Source organism: Protopterus annectens, chromosome 14.part0, assembly GCF_019279795.1.
Source record: "Protopterus annectens isolate FY-2018-M chromosome 14.part0, PAN1.0, whole genome shotgun sequence".
Classification (NCBI taxonomy): domain Eukaryota; kingdom Metazoa; phylum Chordata; order Ceratodontiformes; family Protopteridae; genus Protopterus; species Protopterus annectens.
Window position 1 is genome coordinate 487,464,412 of NC_056748.1, and position 27,196 is coordinate 487,491,607.

Below are 27,196 nucleotides of genomic sequence, written 5' to 3' on the forward strand. Positions count from 1 at the left end.
CCATTTTCGACCTTATTACATTCAGTGAGTACATCTTGCACATCAGATTCTGGACAGTGGGGTACTGATGCTTCTTGTCTCTGCTTTTGCTACACAGATGAGGGATCCCATATTGGCACTTCATTTCCTGGGTTCATAATACAAAAGGATCCTTTAATTCACTCTGTGTGGGCACAACTCTTGGTATAAAGTGCTACTATATTTCACTCTGTTCAGATTTGTTTGCCAAAGTGTTAGCGATGGTAGTTGATGCTTGGTGGAGAATGCTCTCCTTGTACTTAGACTGGCTTCTGGTGATTATTTTAAGAGACTGTTGGGTGTCACTGCAATGGACTCGCCCTTTGCTTCTTTCCTTGTGGATGACAATAAAAGGGAAGAAATCCTGTCTCATATATTATCAGAAGATTGCCTTCTCAGCTTCATGGAACTAGACACAGTCCATTGTTTTTTTCTTGTCATGAAGAAAGGCCCAGTAATTGATGAAGTTTGCAGTCTGGTTAAAAATGGGTCTTAGGCTGTGCCCTCCTGTTTCTTCTGGGATTCACGAATGCTGATTTCTTCCTAGTAATGATTGAACACGCAAGGCTGGAGGTTTTACATGGGACTTAATAAATCATCGTTCCCACTCAGCATGTACCGTGGTATAAGACTCCTGTGAACAGGCAATCTCCACCTATCTTTGAGTGGACCCTTGTTTCTTCTAGCTTATTCGGCTGCCGAATGCTTTACTGGCAGGGTGGAGCACTCATCTCCACTCCATAGAAGTGTAACCCTCCTGAAACTGGAGCTACGTAACAAGCAGCTAGAGCTGCATCCAGTCCTTGCATCCTTGGAAGAGTGTTTGCTTTTTGGGACTTCTTTATTTGATCCAGGAGTCCGTCCTTGCTGTTCTATGGACAGTATAAGATGGTGCCCTCAAGAGAGGGGACACCAAATCAGTCAGAATTATCCTTTAGCAGCATGTCCACAACAGCTGTAGAGTTAATGATTTCCATTGACCTGTCCTGATCCTGTGTAACCATTAGTTTTGAGTATTTTCTGAACAAGTGCAAAAATGCTCATCATTTTGCATTCTATGCATAAAGGGGATATAAGACTGGTATTGGGCTAATGACAGAGGCATAACTTCCTCAACAGTTCACGTCCTTGAGAAAAAAATTTATTGACAGGTTTTGTATACATTTCAGAATTTTGGAGGCCTGAATTTTTCAGGTTCTACCATAGATATAACCTGTTTGCCACTTGAGACAAATTGCTTATTCCCCATTTTTCAGGTCTGTGTCCAGCAGGATAAGGATAAGTTTGTGGTAGACATGTTCGCCATCCTGTGACAGGGAAGAATCCTCTTTGGAGAGGGCCATTATAACAATAAATCAAAGCATTTGGGCATACCTTCCTTCTATATTCTGTCAGCTAGATTTTTCCAGTAGAGATCAACTTTGGAATGCCTGACAAGGTTCTGCCATAGAGCAAGACTTCCATGTATATATATGTGTGTGTGTGTATATATATATATATATATATGTGTGTGTGTGTGTATATATGAGCATAATTTAATAAAACTGGTAAGCACTTTCACACAACAAAATAGTGCTTCATCAGATGAAGCACTATTTTGTTGTATTGAAGTGATTACCAGTTTTATTAAATTACGTTTTATTTTATGCTCTCGGCTGTGTTTTTTTTTTATTTATTTTTATTTTTTTATTATTTTCTTTTTCGTTTTATATATATATATATATATATATATATATATATATATATATATATTGGGTGGCGCAGTGGTGCAGCGGTTAACGTTGTCGCCTCACAGCAAGAGGTTCTCCGGTTTGATTCCTGGCTGGGGTGCCTTCTGTGTGGAGTTTGCATGTTCTCCCTGTGTTCGCGTGGGTTTCCTCTGGGTACTCCGGTTTCCTCCTACATTCCAAAGACATGCATCTGGAGCATTTCTGCCCAGGCCTCCACTGAAAACAGGCTCTGTGGAAATTAGTCGGACTTTCCTGGTCAACAAATGTTAAATAGAAAAAATATATATATATATATATATATATCAAAAACAACTGTCAACTGCTTACAGAAAGAAATGAATCAAAATACTAGAAAACTTTCCACTATGTACGAAAAAATACGTCTGTGAGCCAGTCATTGAGTGCTTTCGTTCCTTTATTCAGTGTCATGGAACTTCATCTGAAGAATCAAAAATTAAAACATTTTGCCTGAAATAAATAAGTACATAGTAAGTAATAAAATCCACTAAACCAATGAAAAGGTGTCAGTAATTTATATCCATAAGCAACAGTTTACCAAACCACAAGGTTATTCACAATCAGTTTGCATACTTCATAGCCCCGCCCATAAACATTTATTATGAATGATGATCTGGTGACGTGGTTCTGAGAAGCTAGTCCTTCATAAGTGAAAAATACAAGTAAAGAAGGAAGTACTGGTACCAATATCCCAAACCAACATTTAAGAAATTAACATGTAGTTGTTTAAACCTATAATTTACGGTTGAAAAAATTCAGTTATTAAATGCCAAGAATGATTAATCTTTATAAAACGCAAAAATTAGTAGCCCGCACTTCTGTAACAAGTTAACTGTCTGTGACGACCATATAAGGGCACTTGAAACAAAATATAATGTGATATTTTTTGTCGAAGTACAGTGTAACCAAAAAGTAGCAGTTAGACTCAAAACAATAATCTGAACCAAAAGCTAGTTATATATATATATATATATATATATATCTATATATATATATATATATATATATATATATATATATATATCTATATATATCTATATATATATATCTATATATATATATATATATATATATATATATATATATATATATATATATATATATATCTATATATATATATATATATATATATATCTATATATATATATATATATATATATATATATATATCTATATATATATATATATCTATATATATATCTATATATCTATATATATATATATATATATATATATATATACATATATATATATATATATATATATATATATATATATATATATATATATATATATATATATATATATATATATATATATATATATATATATATATATATATATATATATATATCTATATATATATATATATATATATATCTATATATATATATATATATATATATATATATATATATATATATATATATATATATATATATATATCTATATATATATATATCTATATATATATATATATATATATATATATATATATATATATATATATCTATATATATATATCTATATATATATATATATATATATATATATATATATATATATATATATATATATATATATATATATATATCTATATATATATATATATATATATATATATATATATATATATATATATATATATATATATATATATATATATATATCTATATATATATATATATATATATATATATATATATATATATATATATATATATATATATATATATATATATATATATATATATATATATATATATATATATATATATATATATATATATATATCTATATATATATATATATCTATATATATATATATATATATATATATATATATCTATATATATATATATATATATATATATATATATATATATATATATATATATATATCTATATATATATATATCTATATATCTATATATATATATATATATATATATATATATATATATCTATCTATATATATATATATATATATATATATATATATATATATATATATATATATATATATATATATATATATATATATATATATATATATATATATATATATATATATATATATAGATATAGATATAGATATATATATATATATATATATATATATATATATATATACATACACGCACACACACAGATATATATGTGTGCATGTATATACAGGAAGGGGAACCATTAGGCTGACTATTAATAAAAATAGCAAAATAATACTTTAGTTTAGTAGTTTCTATTGCTACTGTTTTTGTGTACTTTCTTCTACTTAGGCCATAAGGTAGATTAGTGTGCACTTGATTCTTTGTTTGGATATCTACTTGCTGTGCAATTAGTTTTCTTTCTTCCGTAACTGTAGCTTCTATGGACAAAGAGTGGGAGAAGGATAAAGGTTTTAAAAAATATGCATGCTTGTAGCCACAAGCCACCAACTCAGTATGCTCCTGATTGCTCATTTTACCTGTGTGTTGAGTGCTGGATTTGGGGCTCAGGCACTTAACATCAGTTTTTCTCAGCACTTGTTGAAGAGGTTGTTGCCCTTGGCCTCTACATCTGTTTCTTCCTCATCATCCCCTCTGAAAAAGCCTGGCAATCGTAATAGGGGCCAAGGTAGGGAAAAGATCCAAAAGTCCAGGAAAAGGACAAGGGGGGCTACAAGAGAGCTGCTCCTAGTCCTTCTGATCAGCCAGACCTGAATGTCCACCAGTCTTCATCTCCTCTGGCTGCCTCGTTGCCAGGGTTGGCTCCATCCTTCCGGAGCCATTCCCCTATGATGTTGACATTGAGGAAATCAGTATCCCCTGTTTTGAATATCAGCCCCATTTTAGCAAAGGCTGGGGCTTTGGTATAGTACATTCCCCTTCCTTTCCATTCACTCTTCAGGAATTCTCACCGGAATCTTTTCATTCTCTATTTCAGATGCAGTCGTTGGATCCCAGAGCTATAAGAAGGGTATTGATGCACTCTTTGGTGACCTCATTTGCTCAAGTCTACCTGCTCAGTTGGGAGTTTGAGGTCTTCGGATTTGGAGTAGCTGATGCACTCTTCCTTGCAGGCCCAGATTCGGGTAGGGGTTCCTTCCTCATGCCTCATTGCCTGGAGGGTTTGTCTCCACCCATTCACTTTTCCTTTCCTAAGCCCTTCAGCTCTGGGGTTTATGGATCTGGTCTGTCTGCCATCACAAAGTTCAGCTCCAATGATTTGGTTGATTCAGGAATCAGACCCCTTCCTTGGCCTTCTTGACTGGTGCTGTCTGAGTCAGGGATGCCTTGGAGCTGAGAGTTCAGGGCCCATGGTTCCGGGGTTGGGCTCTTCCCTGTGAGTTTTTGTCTGTTCCCCTCAGCACTCAACAGTTCAGCTCCAGTCTGTGTCAGAGAAAGTTGTGACGTGGAGACTGGTGTCTCACTCCAGTCTTCTGGTCCAAGAAGTGTCTGTTCCAGGTGTCTGGCCTTGGCTTCTTCATTTGCCGTAGAGAGGATTTTCTCCAAGTCACAGATGGAGTTCATAGGTAGGTACTAGGCTATCGGCCTAAGGGCCTAAGTAAGCCTAGCCAACAAGGTTCCCTGGCTTACTCCACCCAAGAAAGTTAATTTCCTGTGCCCCTGTTATGCAGAGCCACAGAAGTGATCCCAGAAGACCTTGAAGAATTTATTTAAAATAAAATGATTAGTTAATTGCAGATGTGTAGATATCTGTGCTGAATGCTACTGCCTTGTAGAATGAAAGTCTGGTTAGTACACAGACTTTAACCTTGTCAGCAGTATATTGCACAGAAACTAATAAAGTAACTGTCTGTATAACAGATGAGACCCACAATAATGTAGTTTGCAGGGTTTTACGGTCTTCAAGATTCTTTTCAGTACAGCATAAATGATGTTCTCCATGAAACATCTCTAACAGATCTCCCTAGAAATTGGATTACATATGAAAGCAGTCTTTTGGGAGCTCTCAAAGTCATTATTTTGATATTTAGGGAGTCTTTTCCGTTCTGTGTGAAAACTGTCTTTCACTGATGTCATGCAGTCTTCTAATTAAACTTTTTAGGGAGTCTTTCCGCTTTGACAATATTTCTATGTGAATATGCAGTCTTCCAATGATGTCATGCATTCTGTCAAGGTGAATTACGTGACCGTTCAAATTGCCTCCAACTCGGTTTCTTGCCTAGTACCTGCATCCTTATCTGTCTCAAGCTGTACCAGACTTCATGTTACACTGCATGAATACCATTTATTTATTTGATGTTTTTCCTTGCTTCTCAGCTAAGAACAGTTTAGCCCTTTATTGTATAAATGCTAGCAAACAGAAAACCATGCATCTAACTGGCTATATTATTCCTACATATATTATAACAACAGATGTGTATATGCATCTAACTAGCAAACAGATACATTTTGAAATATATATGTGTGTATATATATATATATATATATATATATATATATATATATATATGTGTATATATATATATATATATATATATATATATATATATATATATATATATATATATATATAGGTATATATATATAGATATCTAACATACCTCTCCAATTATTTATTCCAATACCTTGGTTCCTTTGTCAGTTTCCTCCAGGAAATTCCACCCCCTCTTACCTATTATCTTTATCCCTAATTGCAGTTATCCATATCATAAGAACAGTGAGTGATCAGCAATAACTGGTTATCTCCCCCATCTTCAATATCTGAACCAGGCGACGTGCATCGTTTGGCTCCAGGACAGCCCACACCTCCAGGCCTCCAAGTAATCTTGCTGCTACCAGGCCCCACACCTCTTCTACATCCCCTCCTGATCCTCTGGTGTGGGAGGGACACTAGTGTAGCCATTGCAAGAGGAAGTAGACTTATTTCTGTGAGGAATCTCTCACCGAGTAAACTAACCTTGGAGGCTTCTCCCAATTCCCCCCACGATGATGCCTCCTTTAATGACCCTCTGGAGTTATTGCACCAGCCTGGAGGCTGGACTGCCAAAACCCCCTCTCCAGACGAGTCCATATTTGTGGACGTCTTTGGTGTACAGGCTCATCCAAATCCTGAGTGGTTCCCCCTCCTGACACGCTTATTAATCTGGTATCTCAGAGGGCAGGAAAAGAACCAGATGTGGTGGAACCTATTGCCAAGAAGCTTGATAAAATCTTAGCAACACCTAAGAACCAGCCACATTTGAGTAACGTGCCTGCAGATGATACGATTGTGATAATGGCAGCCAGCAAAAAGGCCATTTCAGAAGAGAGTTCTTCTGTCTATCCCACGAATAAGGAGTTTGGGGCTTTGGACCATTTAAGAAAGCACTCCTACACCTCAGCAACTTTCACACTGAGAATTCTTAACTATATGGCTCATTTGGTGATGCTTGTGTGACCTTGTGTCAGAAGGGTTAAAGGTAGTGATGACACAACAGGCCTCGGAGATGCATAAGAGCTGTGCTTCGAGAGTCTTCTGCATCTGCTCTCCAGTGCGACTAATGACAAATCTCATGCAGCAGACCTTGGCATTACTGTGTGCCAGCACACCTGAATGTGGTTATGTATCTTTGCGGACTGTTTTAATTAAGGCATCCTTTGGCAGCTCCCCATTTGATTCTTCTCCTTTTGGCCCAAAAGTCAAGGACACGTTAACTAGGAGAGTGAGCAGGACGAAAACGTCAGTCTGCTATCTGAGTGTGCCTTGTCACCACCTAGCATTCCTTCTGCAGGAACCAGAAGGGGGCAAGTGTCTCATTTTTTTCAACAAGCACCTCCCCACCAGCCAACTGCTGTATTTTTCCCTCAGGGGCAAGTGTTGTACAGCCCATTTGTTCTGAGTGAAAGTCAAACATACCCAACATGGTGCCATAATCCACTTACGGTTTTAAGTGTTTGCTTTTATTGCCTTACCTTTCCAAATGCGTATCTAGAAATGCCTAAGGAGTGGGTGTGGAGTTGGGCTGATGTAACCATCAAAGCCTCCCACCCTTAACAGACTCCTCTTTCTGTTTTCTGTTCTTCATTAGGGAATTCACCCTGGATGTGCATACCCACCCCCTCCTCTCCTGAGAGAGGTTAGCAGAAACACTTCCTCATGAGCTCCTTCAGAGCCCTAGTTGCTAATGAAACACAGGCCAACTGGATCATATTCACAGCTTTAGCCCTTTATGCTACTGTGCTGACCTACCCAAAATATGTTGCACAGGCTCACATTGCTTTCATCAACATATCTGTAGGTACGAAGACTAGTGTTAGTCTTCTCAGATAAGATTTTCACTACTGGGAAAAACATCTAACCTGGACACAGCATGCAGAATGTGTGTAAAGCAATATGTTATGATTCACTGTTACAATGACTTCTCTTTTAAGGTTTGCTGTTATGGGGAAAATATATCGCACAAATGTACTTTCAGTATGCCTTTCTAAAACTTTCTGATTCAACAGCACTTGGGGTTTTTTATGCCTTTTGGTGGCCAAAAAAGGCGTGGTTTGAAGTTGTCCCAGTAGGGGCAAGGTTGCCTGTTCAGTTCAAGCTAAGGAAGTCCATCATAGCTTGTGTGACAGCTGGATGCACTTTGCAGCCTGTTTTGTTCTGTAAACCCTCAGGTTGCTCCAGATCTCCTGTATGAATTTTCAGAGGTGTCCAAACCTGCCAGGGAGCTTTTCCATCTGACAGTCATGCTTTGCCAAATGAAAGGAGGTTTTGTTCTATGTTTTGGGAGAGGGTTATCCAATGTTGCTGCAGACAGTCAACATATATGTACCCCTAACTTGTTTCTGAAAACTACATGGCTTGACGCTGTTATTCCATGTTAATGATGCATGTGTTTGCTATATATGCCCATTCTGGACTTCTCAGCAGCAGAGCTATAGCCTGGTATCCACCAGTAAAGCAGTTCCTTAAAAATAAGGTTTACATCTCTCCCCTCATTTGTAGAATGCCCTCTCCTGATGCAGACTTGAACTTAATAGGCTAGTTTATTTTCCTTTTGATCTCCTTGGTTTAGAAGCTTTGAACTGTCTCTTGATAAACACTCTTCTGGTGACCACCATGTCCTGTCCATAGGCTGTTGAGCTTGTCTCTTATCTGTAGAGAATCCTATCTGATCTTTCACAGTATTATTGTGTCCCTCTGAGCCATTCTAAGTTTTCTTTTGAAATTAGTGTCAGCATTGTCTTTAAACCAGTCCATTTGTTCCCCTGTTTTCTTTGCAGAGGGTGGACTAAAGTAAAAAAAGAGCCTTTCCCATCTTCGCTAGCTTATCTTCTACCAAAAGTGAGTAAATTAGTTTAGGAAAAGGAAAAACTGCGTCTTTCACTCCAGAAAAGAAGGAGCTGGTATCTGTCAAACAAAATCTTTCCAAGTGAATTACCAACCATATTCTGTCTTCATCTAGTGGCAAACCACTTGGTAGAAAATGCTGTTTTTAAAGGCCAGCCCACCAACAGCATGGTTTGTATAGTTCCTTAGAAATGTCTACACAGCAGACACTTGTGCCATATTCATTTGGTCATTTCACACCTTCACTATGTTTATTGCTTGGGCCATGTCTCCAGTATTATGGCCTCTTTTTGGTACTCCATTATTTCTGGACTCAGCCTTCTGGGTCTCCACCTTTTGGCTGGCCTTGTGCTGTGCCACCCTAAGGAGTTTTACAGTTTGGGATTTTTCCCAATTTTAGAATCACTTAGGAGGGTTCTTTGGTATCAGATACCTTAGTTATATTCTTATTGTAATAAGTTGATCAATAGGGAGACTTTCCTGTGTGGATCATAAGCACACAGTCATATTTCCCCAACACTGTGAATATTTCTTCCATCTACCAGCTGCTGTTGGAGCTACCTATAAGCTGGACAAATGCATATGATTGTAACAGTCTATGTGTATGCCTGATGTTACTCTCTTCTTGATTTGCTGATGTATTGCTTGAGCAAACTGACATGCCGTAGTTTAGCAGAAATTTAGCCAGACTGGACAAAGGAAAAAGATTAGTCTCCAGTTGGAGACTGACCTTGGAGACCTTCTCTTAGACCAACTTAGAGTGTGTACCATTTATCCTCAGTGGAAGGATGCCTTTCTTGGGCAAGAGTCTGCATGCTATGACTGTGAAAACTCTAGATTTTAAAAACCAAAAGGAGGTCTTTTGGTAATATACGAGGCATTTATATTGCTATTAATGCATACTACAAAGCAGCGTTTACAAGATCAGTTGTCATGGTAAGCACTGGCATATTTTCTTTTATGGCAGGCACTTTTTTTAGTCAAGTGGTTCTTTTGCATGCTTTTGCAATTTACTTTGTAGTCTTTTTTTTTTTTTTTTTTTTTTAATTAAGCCAGTGTCTGTGTTACATGTCTGAAAAGGAGATTGTGTGCTGCACTGCTGTTTTCTGCTTCACTGGGAGGGTCACGTTATACAGGCAGCAGTAGCCCTTAGTTCTCTCTGCTGGCATTACAACTGTTTTGGGATTATTGACCTTATCCAATAATGTAGAAATTTGTGCATGGGGGGGTGACATACTACTTCTGCAGAACACTAACCTTTTGTTTTTCTCTCATCTTTGAATCAAAGTAGAAGCCTTCCCACTCAAAGGTATACTTTACTCGAACTGATGAATCATGCTTCTAAAGTGAAAGAGCAACCTTTACAGTCATACTCAAGACTCCTTAACTCTTAACCTGTGGATAAGAAAATCCTGCAAAACTGTGAGCAGACTAATATTTTACATTCTTCAATTTAACTTCACTGGAACTTCAGATTCGTAGCATCAGCCACAAGACCAGCATTTGAAATGGGTACACACCACTTTCTAAATGGACTGTCATTTTGCTGCTAAATTAATAAGAACTTCTTTGTGAAAAAGTACTGTAATCAGCTGTGTGATGGTATCTTTCACACCCTGATATCAGAATAGACAGTTGATATTGTCTTAATTTTGTTTCCCAGTGCATACCAGTTTCATTGCAATTTATTACTGTATCCTTATTTTCACTGTGAGATTAACCTCCTTTAAGGTAACTACTGTGGAGCTTCCCAGCTCTCTAATCTCTGTGGTGATTTTGTAAAATAGGGTGTCTGGGTAAGATACAAGAGATCTCTAGCACCGTTTCCCCCATGTTGAGTTGGAGCGCTCTTCCATGTTCACTGAGGGTTTGTGGGATCATTTACATTTATTTTCACTGCTATGTCTCATGAGTGACTAAAAATGTTTTAATGTTTGCTCTAATGTCTTATCAGAAAACAAAAAAAGCTTTTTACTTAGAAATGAGTGCTCTGAACATATAGCTTTGAACCTGAAACCGGATTCTGATAACCAGCTCAACCTCTGCTAGAAAACCCTGCATTTTCTAATCTATCATTTGTAGTATTTCTTCCATTTGTATGTGCGGTTCATGGAAGAGGACATGTCTGCACTCTGTTTTTAGAAAGAGAAGAAGAATCTATTGTAGAATTGTTTATCAAGTACTAAGGCTAGGATGATGGAGGTTCGGTAGCAAGTTTTTGCATAAAGAAAAGTAATGGCTTGATTAGGCTGATTACGATAAGTACTGCAGCATTGCACATATTTGCGTGCATATATAGTTGCAGTAATTGATTTTTGAACGAATTACTTAGTTGAGGTGCCTTACCTTTTGTTTAACAGAACACTGAGCGGAGCTTTAGGAACAGGGATCGTAGATTCCAATTTCAGTAGTACTAGGCTCCTTGAAGTAGTACATTTCCCTCAACGAAAAGGAAATGCCACTTAAGCTGTCTTTTGTTTAAATTTATCAGAAAAAGCAGGTTTCGGAGCATTCATTTCTGATGTGAAACATCTTGTTTGATGAGCCAAAATGTAGCTTTATACATGCTTTTGTGCTTTTAATATTTTGTATGATGCGTTTTGTTATATTTTAACTGTCATTTTTTTCTTTGTGCAATTGTATTATTGCAACACTTCCACTGAACCTAGATTTTAAGTCTAGGGAGGCGGGGAGAAGTTAGATATTAGTTATCCCAGATTGGGATGGGTACATGTTTGTAATGGGTGGGGATTAGATCCATTAGGAACATTATTTATGGAGACTGTGAAGCTTACCTATGCATTGAGAGACAAAGGAAGCATTTGTGTTGTGTGCAAATCAGAGAGCTTGTTGTTCGCCACCAACTGGTGACATTTTAAGAGTTTGTAGAAAAGACTGCTTTGCAGTCTGCTTTATTAGGCAGACTGAGTTACAAAAGTTGTTTGAGGGTATTTTGTAAAGACTGCAGAAGGAAAATTTAGCAAGGTGCCATAATCTCTAGATTTATAGAATGCACCATCATCTACATTAAACTTTTTACCCCTCCATTTGTAATGGTTTCAGATTATCAGGTACCACAGTTTTTTCTAGTAACAGTGGAATATAAGCCAAGCATATGGTATTCCTTGTGTTGTCACATGTAATGAACTGCTGCATTGTGAATTAGCACAATGGTATGGACTTGCTGTCCACTAAGTTGGGGGGGGGGGGCAATGTCTCAATACAGGCATTTTGTAATCGGCGTAGAACTGAAGCCTGTAGGACTTTGTTGGGGATGTAGGTTTTATATGTTCTCTTCACTGCTGTATTAGGCCCTACTAACCAAGTAAACCCTTTGATTTGAGCTCCATTTTTTGATGGTCTTCGTTTAAAGGGATATGCTGATCATTTTAAGTAATGCAGCATTTCCTCCTCATTGTGTGTATAGTCGTGCGCCCCCCAATATGGTTTCATTTCTCTAATAGGGTGCTAACGGTCTGGTTTCTGTTGGAATTTTAGACAGGACAAGTGATACAGAAAGTGAAGAGGATATGATTGTGTACAGGATACTGAATTCAGATTGTTTATGTGGATACAGAGTATATTGTTTGCTATTTTTCCCAAAGGGGTGGTGTTGGATATGGACCATTTTGTTTTATAGTTAAAAAAATTGTATAATTTTTTTTTATTTGTTTTTATGTAGCTGCTGACTTATACTTAACAAAATGTGTTTTGCTGTTGTAATTGCTTCAACAGTTGGTGCCTGCTTTTAAAGCAATATTTATTTTTTTACAAAAATTAACTTTATTGTTACTTGTATGTACACTTATGTGCAGAGTAAATGGTTGCTAAAAGTGTCTCATGTCCCCAGATGTTACATATTGAGAAGTCATTGAAAATGCAAGTATAACCAAACTGTTCTAATTTTTTATGCTCCAGTCAGTGTCCTTATTCACCTTTTGGTTTATTCTTTATTTTCAGGAGTGCCACTTTGCTAGTCCTGTAACTTATGTTGACATATCTGTTCTATCCCATCCATCCTGATAAAGATGAAGTGCTCCATGCAAGAGCTCTGGCCATTTAAAATGATCTGCTAGAGGAGCAAAATTCACATAGGCTATCCTAACTGAAGCTGGTCATTGCCATTTTATATTGGCTTTTTGAATCTCCAGTTTTTAATGTAGATCTGAATGTAGTGAGGGCATCCTAATGTTAAAGGATAAAATATTTTGGGATTTGCAGTTGTTAACACATTTTGTGATACCATTGAATTTACGGTTACTGTCTCTTTTATGTTTAAGTAAAAAAAAAAAAAATCTAACATAAGGTTATATTGTAAATATATTTTGCTAATATTGGGCACTATTAAAATGGCAGCCTCTTAAAATCAATTCAAATTATGTTCTAACAATGCTTATCTTAATATGTGGATTTGCAAATTATTTTACATAGAAATATTCATCATTGCAAGTACATAGTTTCATGGCTCACATCACTATTACAATAACATTTTATCTCCTGCGTGTGTTTCAGTCCACCCTAATGGATCACCATTCCTGGTTATGGTAGCCTTGCTTTACTGTGCATGTATATATTGGCCTTTACTTCTTTAATCTCTTGTAGGTGCTGCTCAGCTGTACAAAGTGCTGTGTTGAATTTTATTATTGAAACTCTTCTGTCACAGACCAGCTATAAGCTGTCAATTTAGACCATTGTATCTGCTATTGCTCATTGGTAGGTATTAGGCTATCAGTATGCAGGCCATTACAAGCCTAGCTAAAAACGCACATTCAGAAGTTCTCTTTTGTCTCAAAAACGCAAGATAAGATAGAGTGGGGGAGAATATCAGGTTGCCTATCCAATTATCTAAGAAGCTGACTAGGGTGCTAATGTGTGTTACATGTAGACATTTGTTCCAGAAGTGAGTGATGTGTTGCAATATTAATCTAGCATGTCATATGTCTTATCTGTTGATGAAGGTTTATATCCTTTAACTGGGTATTTGAGGTACCATTTGTTATGCGAAGGAATAGGAAGGCAGAGGGTTGGATATTTTGTGGCTTGAAAGGCTAGAGACACAGCTCTTCAAAGAAGTGTACAGGACAGGGAACAGAGAGAGACAGCACAAGAGCTGACAGTCCGTCCTGATAACCAAGAGTTTTGAGGCCAGTGATCTTTTTAGTTATGAATCTGAGGTCTGTCAAGTGGGGTGACATGTTTAGACAGATGTACTTCAAAAGGGGCAATATATATAATAATGAGTCTGATAAGATACAAGTAAAGTAGGTTAAAGACTTTTTTGGACCTAGTAGAGATGCCTTTACAAGTTACTTGAGATAGGTTCTCTTAACTACTGCAGAGACATGATGGTAAAACAATTGGGAATTATCAAAAAAGTGTGTAGATCCCTTATGACATTGTCTAATTAGAGGGGTGTGTCACCTGTATGGTATCTGAAAATATTCTGTTTACCAAACTGAACTATGCTACATTTTATAGGATCATAGGAGATTACTAGACTACAGCCCTAGAGCCTGTTTAGGCCTAGCCATTCATGCCCAACTTTCCCATTTATCAATGCCCACAGGCTTAGAACAGCTTTGGTATATGCCTGTGCCTTAGAGCATCTACAGACTGCCTCTGTCCATAATGGTCACAGGTGAAAAGCTAGGGATGAATTTGCAATTTTCTATCCATTGGTCCAAATTGTGTTAGAATAGACGTGGGGAAGAGCTCTGCTTCACACATGAATGGGGAGGCTGTTTCAGATAAGGGGTAATCTCTGAGACACATACCTGTCCCTCCAACATGTTTTGTTTGTCACAGATGAGGTTTAGATCCTTAGATTGAGTAATACTAGTGCTGAGTAATACTAGTGCTGTTTGTTTTGTGAATGTGTAGCAGATCCATAAGGGCTGGATCAGAGAGTGTCTTGTAGGGTAGGCATAGATTCCCCCTCAGTAGTCAGTAGGAGACAGAGCACAGGGACAGGGTTTAATGTGGTCCATGTAGGACATATTTACACCCTGTATTCTTTTAGTGAGGAACCTCATTGGAAGCTCCAGCTGTTGCAAATGCTTGGTCAGGTACATGCAGAAGGGTGCATTGTACCCAATTATTGGTCTAATGATGGCTGAGTATAGGAGGACTATGATCTCGTTAGATTTGCATGTCATGCCTTTACATATAAGTTGCCACATAGAAGGATTCTCTTACTGCCATGGACACATGGTGATCAAAGTTCAAGTTACTGTGAACCTAAGTTCAAAAGTCCCTTACCACTGTGTGTACTCTTGGGGGAGAATTCTCAAGGTTGTAATTTTCAGGGGTGATTGTCTTTCCAAAGGGTATTTATTTATTTATTTTATTTTACATTTGTTGACCGGGATAGTCCGACTGGATGCATGTCCATTTTCAGTGGAGGCCCGGGGAGAAAAGCTCCAAGGGTAAGCAGATACAGCATTACATAATACCAGCATTGCATATTACAAACAGACTATTTACAGAGATTACATAAGTAAGCAAGTTAAACAAGTTCCACAGGTTACAGTTAATCCTGAGCGCAAGTCAGGATTAAATTAAATTACACAGTAAACTGGTTAACATATTTTTACACATTCTAGAGAGAGTTTGCCAGGCTTGATACATTGACATAGCCAGTTAAGTGACAAATGTTGTTTGAGTCTAGTTTTAAATTGACCTAAGGTGGAAAGTAAGGTAATATCAGCTGGAAGAGAGTTCCAGGATCTACTTACAGAGTTTGCAAAGAGAGAATCACTGGCTGTGTTATTAATTTTGCTAGTCTGAATTAGTAGTTTGTTAGAGGATCGAAGCGGTCTAGGATTGTTCTAGGGCATGATAATAGTTTTAAGTGCAGGAGTATTGTCCGGATTATAGAGGATTTTATAGACCATAATCAGTTGGTTATACTGGATTAGGGTGGGTAGTTCAAGCCACCCAAGCTGATTTAGATTGATGCAATGATGTGTCCTAAAAGGCAGCCGTGGCAAATCTGGCAATGTGGTTGTAGCAAATTGAGAGTTTGTTAAGGACAGTCTTGTTTAAATTCGAGAGTAGAGGGGATGCATACAGAAGGGTTGAAAGAAGGTGAGAGCGAGCTATGGCAATTTTAGCTGGAGGGGTTAGGAAGGCTTTTATTTTGTAAAGTGACCCTAGTTTTTTATTGATGGTTTTGATAGTTTGGTTAACATGTAGGTCAAATTTTAGGTTATTGTCTATGATGACACCTAATAGTTTTGTAGATGGGTCAGATGAGATTATTGTGTGCCATCATTTGATTTTTATGGTAAAGGTGACAGCGCTAGACCTACGTGTTGGTGAAAATAACAGCATTTTATTTTTTTTAGGATTTAGGATCAGACGATGTTCAGAAAGCCAGTTTTCTATTGTATTAAAGGTGGTCTGGGTAGCTGACCATAGCTCTACTGGAGATGTGGCTGAGCAAATCAGAGTAGAGTCATCAGCATATTGGATACAGCTGGCTTTTGGGATGACAGTATAAAGGTCGTTAATGAAGATGGAGAACAGCAAGGGCCCTAGTATAGAGCCTTGTGGTACTCCAAGGGTGTTAGGTAGAAGGTTAGAGAGTTTGTTCTTCCAGAGGACAGCCTGCTGTCGACCATTCAGGTAGGATTGAAACCATTGAAGGCCTCCAGTATCTAGACAAAATGTTTGCAGAGTGTGGATTAAAAGTTGGTGATCAACCATATTGAATGCCTTGGAAAGATCCAAAAAGAGGGCTGAGGATATATAATTATTGTTGCGATTATGGTTTATCATGTTGGTAAAGGCTAGGAGGGCTGAAGTAGTGCTATGATGAGGACGGAAGCCATGCTGAGTTTCTGCCATACGGTGATTCTGTATTAGGTAGTGCATGAGTTGTCTATGAATACATTTTTCCATAATCTTTGCAAGTGGAGAGAGTATAGCTATTGGCATATAATTGGAGAATTCAGTAGAGCTGCCTCCTTTGTGAAGTGGGATTACATAGGATATTTTCCAGATGGTGGGAATTTTAGCTTCTACTATAGTTCGATTGATTAGTATTGAGACGGGGTAAGCAATAGCATCAGCTGATTTTTGTAGGTACTCTGCAGGGAGTTGATCAGCAGAAAGTGTAGTGGGTTTTAATTTTTTGATCAAGGTACGGATAAGTGAAGTGGCGACTGGTTGGAAGCTAAATGCGAGTAGGTTTCTAGGGGTGCTACTTTCAGGACCAGGGGAGCTAGGAGGTAGTTGGCTAGCTAGGGCTTGAATTGTCTCAGTAAATAATTGGTTAAAACTATCAGAAACATCTTCAGGGGTTTTATCAATAGTAGCAGCAGGGATTGGGGTTATTTGTCCAGGATGTAGTAGATTATTTAAACTTGCCCAAAACTTCTGAGGGTTATTTTGATTTACTGTCTGTAAATTACAGTAGTATTGTTTTTTGTCTTGTAAAATTGATTTTTTGGTTTCGTTCCTGGATTGCCTGTATTTAATGTGATCTTGAGGGTCTTTAGAAGAATACCATAAAGCCCATGCTTTGTTTCTAAGAGTAATTTTGAGTTTAGACTCTATAGAAAGCCATGGCGCAGTTTTTGTCTTGGCTCTCTTTGAACGAACAGGTGCATGCAAATCAAGGATCTCAATGAATTTGTTGTTAAAGTATGCTACTGCTTCATCTAAGGGGAGGTTTTTTAGAATAGACCAATTACATGAGTTTAGTTCTTGTCGGAATTTGGCAGGGTCAAAGTTTTTATTGTTTCTAACCTTTCTGAGTAAGGGTTGTTGGGAATTAATGGTTTTGTGCTTAATTACATATGTGAGAAGGTGATCGCTTAGGCTAATAAGGAGGGTACCAGAGGTGTACAGTTGGGGGTGACTGTTTATGAGTACCCAGTCAAGTATACTTTCTTTTTGATTGGGTTTACCTATCCTGGTAGGGGTGGATATAATTTGTGTAAATGCATGCAGGTTAATATGGGTGGTTGGGGATTCTGAGGAACAGGTGCCCCAGTCTATGTTAAAGTCTCCAAGTAGTAGGCTTTCTTGCGGGTAGTGACATGATAGCCAGTGCAGGATATCTTCAAATGTAGATATATTGTTACCTGGGGGAATGTACATACAGATGATATTAATGCATTTATTTTTATTAAGTTGCAATTTGGTGGCAAGAATCTCTGAGTTATTAATCTGAGGTGGTTGTATTACATCTATGGTGATATTCAACTCAGATTTATAGAGTACAGCTACCCCACCCCCCTTCCTCGAAGCACGATCCAGCCTGTGTATGTTGTACCCAGGTGGTAACACTTCATTTTCTTTAGTGTTAGGTTTTAACCAGGTTTCAGATAAACAGAGGATCTCAGGGGAGTGGACATCCAGAAGTGCATGCAATTCATGTACCTTGTTATTAATGCTTCTACTATTGAGATGGCAGACTAGGAGAGAGTTAGTTTGCCTATTAATTGTAGGTTTGTAGCTTAGATTGCATGTAGAGGGGGTATGTGTATCTGAAGTGAGTGGGCCAGGTTTGGGGTGAATATCACCACCAAGTATTAGGTTGAGTCTATACTTGGTGATGAACTTCAGGAATTTGTTTATTAGTTTGTGGTAGTGTTTGGATCTAGAGCTAATGTGCCTGGGTTTGAGATGTTGATAGACTGAACAAGATGTTGGATAGGATCTGGTACTGTAAGTATGGTTGAAGGTGGAAGGATTTACAGCTGGGGTGATAGTATGGCCTTTTGGGACCTGCAATCCCGTGAGAAACTGGTTTTCATACAAGGTAATGAGGTATGGTGTGAACAAGAGGGTTTGTAAAGAGGAGTATATCATTATCTGTGATTCAGCTAGTGAGTTAAGGAACTGTTTTACCTGGTGATGCAACACAAGAAGATAGAGTGGTGAGGTAAAGGTACTGGAAGGGGGATGGGAGAATGCCAGATGAAAGCTAATAGGTGCTATTAAAAGGTAGGTAGTAGAATGGGGTGGGTGGAATTATCCCAGATGAAAGTAGATAGGATCTAGAAAGTGGGGGAGTGGCTGTAATACTATAAATTTAGAGGTACTGGGGGCGGGAGGGAATTGGGGGCAGGGAGGGGAGCGAAAAGAGCCCGAGCGTAGCGGGGCTATTGCAGTTTACTAGGTTTCCTAAGGTGTCCCAAAGCTATAAGGTAAGTATTACATCTCTTAATGTAAGAGACACTTTATTTAAGTTACAGGGGAAGGAGGCAACCACTCAAGTAGAAAAAAAGAGCCCTATGGCTGACCAATATGGTGACCTGCTTAATTACACAGCACTGTAAGTGAAAGCTTAACAAATGCTTTTTGTGTGTGCAACCTACTCTGTTTAAATGTTGAGAGAAACTGATTGCAGTCCTGCAGACACCTTTTTGTAGAGAACTGTAGAGTTCAACTAGGAAAAGAGAAAAGCAGAGATTCTAGGGTAAGCATGAAGGCAACAACAGGCAGTTATTATATAATAATGCATTCAGAAAGTTTTTTGGGGGGGGTAAAGTAGCATACTTCAGAATGAACTAAGATTTATAGCTAATAAACCTAAGCAAGAGAGCAATGCAGTACATAAACACTTGCCAGATTTTAAAGATGTACCAGAAAAACTAAATCAATTGTTCACAATTGTACAACTGGAAAATTGCCAGTAAAAGCACTTCAGGTATAGCTAGCCCAAGTTATTCAAGTCATAAAAGCACTTCTTCAATGTGTGTGTGCAATTTAAACATTAAAAACACATGCAGCAAGTAGGAGCTCTGATTATACACTTTCTCTAGGTACAGGTTCAGTTTAAACACAAATATTACCACAGAAATTCAGTAAAGTCACTAGCTACTTATAGAGCCTCTGAAAAAAATAGAGCAGTCTGTGCAGAATCAGAATTTAACAGCAGGTCATTCGGTTACACAAAAAACAGTAAAAGATCGATACAGTGAAGAAACTTACACTAAGTCACACCAGGTCAGCCAAGGGGGGAAGAGAGAGGGAAATCCTAAGCACCTAGATTTGAAAATGATGCCTGTACTGAATTGTAGCAGTTTAACCTGTTTGAGGAAAGGGGGGGGGGGGGAGAAGGCAGTAGGAGTGGTTACAGGGAATACACTGATTGACTCAAGACACCACACCAGAGGTAAGTTGAATGTAAGGGCCTAAAATCTGCACTCATCACTGTGTTGTTTGCACTCAGTACTTTAATTTTAATGTTACTTGCACTCAGTACTGTAATTTCACTTATGTTTAGCAGGAAAGACAGACCAACCATATACAATTTTGGGAATTTTTACAAGGGTTACTTGTTCAAATGTCAGGCTGTTGCAGTTTACAAGGTTTACTAAGGTGTCCTAAAGATATAAGGTAAGTATTACAGCTCTTAATGTAAGAGACAATTTACTTAAGTTATAGGGGAAGGAGGCAACCACTCAAGTAGAAAAAGAGAGCCCTATGGCTGACCAGTATGGTGACCTGCTTAATTACACAGCACTGTAAGTGAAAGCTTAACAAATGCTTTTTGTGTGTGCAACCTACACAGCACTGTAAGTGAAAGCTTAACAAATGCTTTTTGTGTGTGCAACCTACTCTGTTTAAATGTTGAGAGAAACTGATTGCAGTCCTGTAGACACCGTTTTGTAGGGAACTGTAGAGTTCAATCTGTTTAAATGTTGAGAGAAACTGATTGCAGTCCTGTAGACACCGTTTTGTAGGGAACTGTAGAGTTCAAACTAAGTCACACCAGGTCAGCCAAGAGGGGAAGAGAGAGGGAAATCCTAAGCACCTAGATTTGAAAAATACTACTACTACTAATTATGTGTAGGGTTATCTGCTCAGTCAGACACTCTGTTCTTTTATAAGGGTTCCTTTATTTGACAGATGAATGCTGCTTAGAAGACTGAGCAGTGCTCATCTGCCAAATAAAGGAACCCTTATAAAAGAAGAGTGCGTCTGTCTATTACAACTGATATTTGAATTTATTACAAGAACTAAGGACAACTCTTCCACCCAGTGAAACTAACTAGGACTGATGAAGCATCCTGAGACCACGAGAGAGAAGACTAAGCACAACAGTAGTTTGCCTCCTCCTGGAGCAGCAAGTTGATCTGTTGAAAGGGTATAATTATGAATTTTTGTGCATTGAGTTTTAGGCCATGGTTCTGGCACCCGTTATTTGTCTTTAGCAGACCCACCTGGAGGATATCTACATCTCTGGGGGATTCAGTGGTTTCACCCAACTTCAGTCATCAGCAGATTTGGTCAGGCAAAGACCCTCTACATTTGTCTTGACTTCAGAGATGTATATTCCAAACAGGAAAGGTCCTGGTACTGAGCTGTGTTAGGCACCACTATTAACCGCCCTGTTGGTGGAAGCAGATTCCCCCAACCTAACTTCATGTGTCCTATCTGTGACCCATTTGACTGTCCATTGGGTGACATAGGGATTTATGCCTATTTCCACCATGCCGGCTACAGCGACAGTAGGAAAGTGCACATCCATGGCGTTGGGTCCTCTTTTTTTTTTTTTTTTTTGCATTGTGATCTGCGAGGAGCGGTAAAATCAGAGTTTTGACTTTTGATACTGGGGAGAGGTCAGGACTGATTCTAAAACAACACTGGAGGTAATGCTTCTCATTTAGCAAATTAACTTGTCTATGCTCAGCTCGATACTTGAGAAAATAGCAGAGGAAATTTTATATGGAGAATTACAACTGTAGGTACCTGCGGGTATACAGGGCACTGCAAATCACTTCTGCACAGGTTATAGGAGATGAGTTGAAGAAAAATCCAATCAGTATACAGTAAAAATGCAGTATCAGAGTGTGTGTGTATGTGAAGGGAGATACACACACACACACACACACACACACACAATTCAAATCCTGCAGCAATTCACTATTCTCTCACTGTTGTAAATGATGCTGCAAGACAAAGGTCCTCAGACCAAGTAGAATGCAATAGTAAAACAGCAGTACAATTGTAATAAATGAGGGTCAGATCCTGCAGCAATTCACAATTCTTTTACTATTGTGAGTTGTACTGCAAGACTAAGATCCCAGATCAAGCAAAATGCAAGCAGAATAATGCAATAGAAATGTAATAAACGAGGGTTCAGGTCCTGCACCAACTCAGTGCTCATGCTACTGTAAAGGATACTGCAAGTCTGATCCCAGTCCAAGTTAAGAATGCAAACAGTTGACTTGGTTAAAACAAGAAATAATGCAGAAAAGAACAATACACAATCCAGATTACCACTCTGAATATTGCAGTGTGCACTTGTTGAAGTGGGGTGAAATGAAACCTAAACTAACTTGAGCTTTATGATTGTAATGAGGGGTGCATTATCAGTTTGAGCTATCAGTGTCCAGTAGAAATAATAGCACTGGGAAGGACTTGTTAACTCTATAATTTACTGTAGGGGTGGGCAGCTAAAAAGCCACCAAGTTTGAAAGCACAATTGGGATGATAGGTGGGGAAAAATGCAAAAATAAATGCTGTCCGGCAGCAGTTTTAAAATTGGAACTCTTTTATCTGAAGAGTGATGAGTAAATACCTTAAAGTAAAACTGTTTCTTAGTTCCTCCCACTAATTAGCTAGAGCTAATTCCTGTTCAGTTGATGAATGTGAAAGAAATGTTTCCTAACTGACCCAGCCAACAACGTGCAAAACTTCAAGCAAAAAAAAAAAAAAACCTTTGCAGTAAAACAAAATTTCAAATGCAAGAAACAATAATATAATAAGACCAAAATCAAAAAGTAATGGAAATATCCAAACCTTAAATATAGAAAATCAATGCAAACAGCAGTTTTAAACTCGGGACTCTTGTTCGCATTTTAATTTGAGATAATTGTCCTTGTAGCAGGTATTAACATAGTCTAAAGCATGTTGTAGTAAATGCTGAGTCTCTGGAAGGTCAAATAACATCCAGCTTAGTTATTTGCAAACTTTGACAACCATAGACTAATATATAGATCTGAAGGTCTGAGAGATAGATGCCAAATAGGAGAAAACCCAACATTGACCTTTGTGGTATACCAATGATGACTTTTTTTTATTTCAGAAGTGGCACCTGTTACTCTAACCACGTGGTTTGTCTTGCATCCAATTAGTTCTCTGCCAAACAGCGTAATTTGTATTCACATTTACAATTCTGTCTATAATGCATGCATGGGCAATAAAAAACTTAGCCAGGTCCAGATGTGCTGTATATACTGCATAACTATTATCAAATGCTTTGATAATTTTTTTCAAAGAAATTCATGAGATTAAAGAGGCAGGAACTTCCTTTGGCATTCCAGGATTGTGATATTTTTGAAGTCCAGATTAATGAGGTCTGAGATAATGTTTCATAGCTTTACATATGAAGCTAGTGAAGACCAGTGGATGTTCATCGTGTTTCACTGTTGCAGTCATGACTGTAGGGTTCTCCCCTGCCGGCAGGCAGCCCTCGGTCAGCCAGATTTCCAAAGTCTGGGTCCGGCGTCGGCTGTTCAACCATGCTGCCTGACGTCAGAGCGCCAGGAGTACAAAGCTGACAGCCGACGCCATCTTCTCCAGTCTTTCTTGCCGTGTGGTGATAGCAGTTCGCAAGTGCCGGTCAGCTGACTCCTGACTAATTTTTCTGATATACTTCAGTCCGAAGACTTTCTTCTCCACTCAAAGCTAAGTACCCCGTTGGGGAAACTTTTTTCTTGCTCCACTGATGTCAGAAAAAGTTAATAATTGTATTTCATGTGGGAAGCAAATACCTCATAAGGATTTTCATTCTTACTGTATTCCTTGCTTAGGCCCTGACCACGACGTAGCTAGTTGTCGGTTTTGTGCTAGATTCAATCAACGTACAATTAAGCGAAGGTACGATTTTGCTTTTCATTATTTCGGTAGGCGCTTTAACTGCAAAATGTCGGATACGGTCCCGGCTACCGGAGTTCACAAACGTCGCAAGGATAAAGACAGGCCTTCGAGGTCCAAATATGATGATAGTGCACAAGCGGAGCCAGCTTCAGGTTCAGCCATCGTCAGTGAGGTGCTTTTGCAGCCCCTGTCGTCGGCCATTTCAGAACCGACGGCCGAAACAGACTCTCATGAGGAGCCAAGCAGGACTTTAGATATTTCTGTTGCAGGACCTTCGGACAATGCTCCTTCGGATGGGTCCGGAGCCGCTGTGCAGGTACCAGCTTCCGAACGGGTTTTCAGGCCTACTCAGCTACTAGTAAAGGCAAAGACAAAAACTCCTTCTAAATCAAAGACTACAACACAGGCCTCTTCTGAACCGGCTCCCAAGTCACAGAAACAGTTGCTCAAGATGGCGGAGGATTTACTTACTATGATTAGGGGTTCACATCCCCCTCCAGATAAAAGGCCAAGGCAGGATGTTTATTATGATTCCTCTGATCAGGCTTCTGTTTCCTCAGTTTCTTCTTCTGATCAGGAATATTCTTTCCCTCCTTATGAGGATTCTGATGCTGAAGAATCTATTCCTTCAGCTTCTCCCCCTGAAGATTTCTCTTTTGGGGAAACTTTGCATGAAATGGGGGAACATTTCCACTGGGAAGGACAGGAGTATTCGGAATCCAAGAAAAGACTGAGGGATTTTCTTCTTCCCCAACATAGACCCCTGGCTATTCCTCCTGTTTTGGATATTGTGGATGATGCCTTTACGGAGGCTAACTTAACCCCTGACTCTTTTCCTCCTGCTCCTGTTAAGCCTGATACTACAGTGTTCCTGATTCCCATCAGTTTTTATACAAGAACCCTTCTGCTGACCCTGAAACCATTTCTCAGGGTCCTAAGGGAGTTAAGGCCGCTTCTGCCAAAAATCCCATTCCTACTGAAAAGGATTCTCGATCCTTAGAAGGATAGGGCAAAAAGGTGTACACTTCTGCTACTTTGTCCATTAGGGCTTTAAACTGTCAGTTTCATATGCTGAAATACCAGCAATTTCTCTTGTCTGTCTTAAAACAAAAGCTTACTTCCATTTCTGCCTGTGCAGATGATAAGGAATTACATGACTTATTGCATGCCACTGAACAGGTTGGGAAGCATGGTTTACACTGTGGATTTGATGCCTTGGAGGCTTCTTTTAGGGCTGCGGCCTCTGGCACAGTCATTAGAAGGCATGCATGGCTAAAGGAACAAAATTTGCCTGAACAAGTAAAGGCTAAATTGTTGGATGCTTCTGTTCAGCATAATGTTTTGTTTGGATCAAAAGCTGAAGAGGTGATTAAAAAGATGGAGGATAAGGCGAAATCCATGCAAACAGTTACAGATTTCTTACAAGTACAGCCACCTAGATTTAGCAGGAATTGGCCTTCAAAAAATTGGTCCTTTCCCGCTTCAGACAGGCCTCAGAGGGGTAGATATAGACGCTGCAGAGGGAGGGCTCAAACACAAGCTGCTTATAGACCAAGACAGTGGACTACTTCCACCCCTAGGGAAGGAGAGGACAGGTCACAATCTCAAAGGAAACAAACTCAATGACTCCCTCTGTTGGGCTACAGGAACTTCTTGACTGGAAGCCCCTCTCGGAGGAAAGCTCTCTCTTTTTTATTAAAATTGGACTCAAATAACCCAAGACAAGTGGGTTTTGGATGTGGTTTTAAGAGGTTACAAATTCCATTTTCATACCTTGCCAAGGCCAAGCGGATGGCCAGACCTTCCAAAACATCAATGGACGGAGGCCTTAAACCAGGTGGAAGCTCTTTTGGCTACGAATGCCATAGAACTGGTTCCTCTTTCAGAGATGGGAAAAGGTTTTTACTCAAGGCTCTTTCTAGTCCCAAGGAAGCAAAACTCATGGAGACCCATTCTGGATCTGTCTGTCTTGAACACTTTTCTAGAGATTCCAAAATTCAAGATGCTTACTCTACAGCAGCTACTTCCAATGCTGTCCAAAGATGCATGGATGGTAACTTTGGATTTAAAGGAGGCATATTTACACATTCCCATCAGGCAGGATCGCAGAAAATACCTCGGGTTCAAGGCCAGATCGAGGCACTTTCAATTCTCTGCGCTGCCCTTTGGATTGTCTACTGCGCCCAGGGTCTTCACCAAATGCCTGGCTCCAGTAGTAGCTTACTGCAGACTCAAGGGAATTCAAATTTACCCTTATCCGGACGATTGTCTAATTCAGGCAAACAGCAAGGATGTCTTACTCCAGCATCTAGAATTTGTACAGAACCTCCTCAAGTTCCTGGGATTCTCTGTAAACATAAAAAAGTCAAATTTGACACCATCACAACAGATAACTTTTCTGGGTGCACTTCTAAACACCACAACCCAGATGGCATTTCTGACATCCGAAAAACAATTACAGCTGGCTTCAACTTTCAGAACCTTGGCAACTTTAACTCAACTATCTGCAAGGAAATTCCTGCAGGCTTTTGGGTTACATGGCCTCCTGCATCCTTCTCGTACCATATGCAAGACTACACATGAGGAAAATACAGTGGTACCTGAAAAGTGTATGGTCTCAGCATTGCCACAGTTTAGACATACTGATCTCCGTCCTTCCTTGCCTTCAAAAGGAATTTCTTTGGTGGTCCAGGGCATGTGCTCTAAACAAAGGGAACCCCTTCCGTCTTCCTCCTGCCACTCAGATTCTTACCACGGGCGCCTCGGATTATGCTTGGCGAGCCCATTTCCAGGGCAATTGTCTGCAGGGCCTTTGGACAAAGGATCAGAAGCACCTGCATATCAACTTAAAGGAAATGTTAGCCGTTCAGAAAGCTCTGTTGGCCTTCAGGAATCTTTTACAACCAGGACAACTGCTAATACGGACAGACAACACCACAGTTATGTGGTACATAAACAAGCAAGGGGGATTTCATTCCTACCCCCTTTGCAGACTAGCCATGGATCTATGGAACACAGCTCTAGCTTGCAATCTGGATCTTCAAGCTCAGTTTCTACCAGGGAAACAAAACTTCCTGGCAGACAGTCTGAGCAGACACTTTTCGGATCCACACGAGTGGATGCTGGACACCAAAATATTCAGGATGATAACAGCAGTCTGGGGATGTCCTCACATAGACCTCTTTGCATCTCATCTCAATCATCAACTACAGAATTTTTACACCAGGACTTTCCACAGAGAAGTTTGGAAAGCGGATGCACTGTCATTCAGTTGGAGGAACCTCTCGGGATATGCCTTTCCGCCTCTTCCTCTTCTT

At 38.8% G+C, this 27,196-nt stretch overlaps 1 protein-coding gene across 1 annotated transcript in view; it reads left to right on the forward strand.

Annotated features, from left to right (window-relative positions):
- Positions 1–13,408, forward strand: part of ARHGAP19 (Rho GTPase activating protein 19) — a gene marked incomplete in the record, with an annotated part of 961,985 nt that extends 948,577 nt beyond the window's left edge. Inside the window, 1 exon segment of the mRNA XM_044056243.1 lies at positions 10,330–13,408. Within this exon segment, the coding sequence (XP_043912178.1) occupies positions 10,330–10,383 (54 nt within the window).
- Between the last annotated feature and the right edge of the window lie 13,788 nt (positions 13,409–27,196).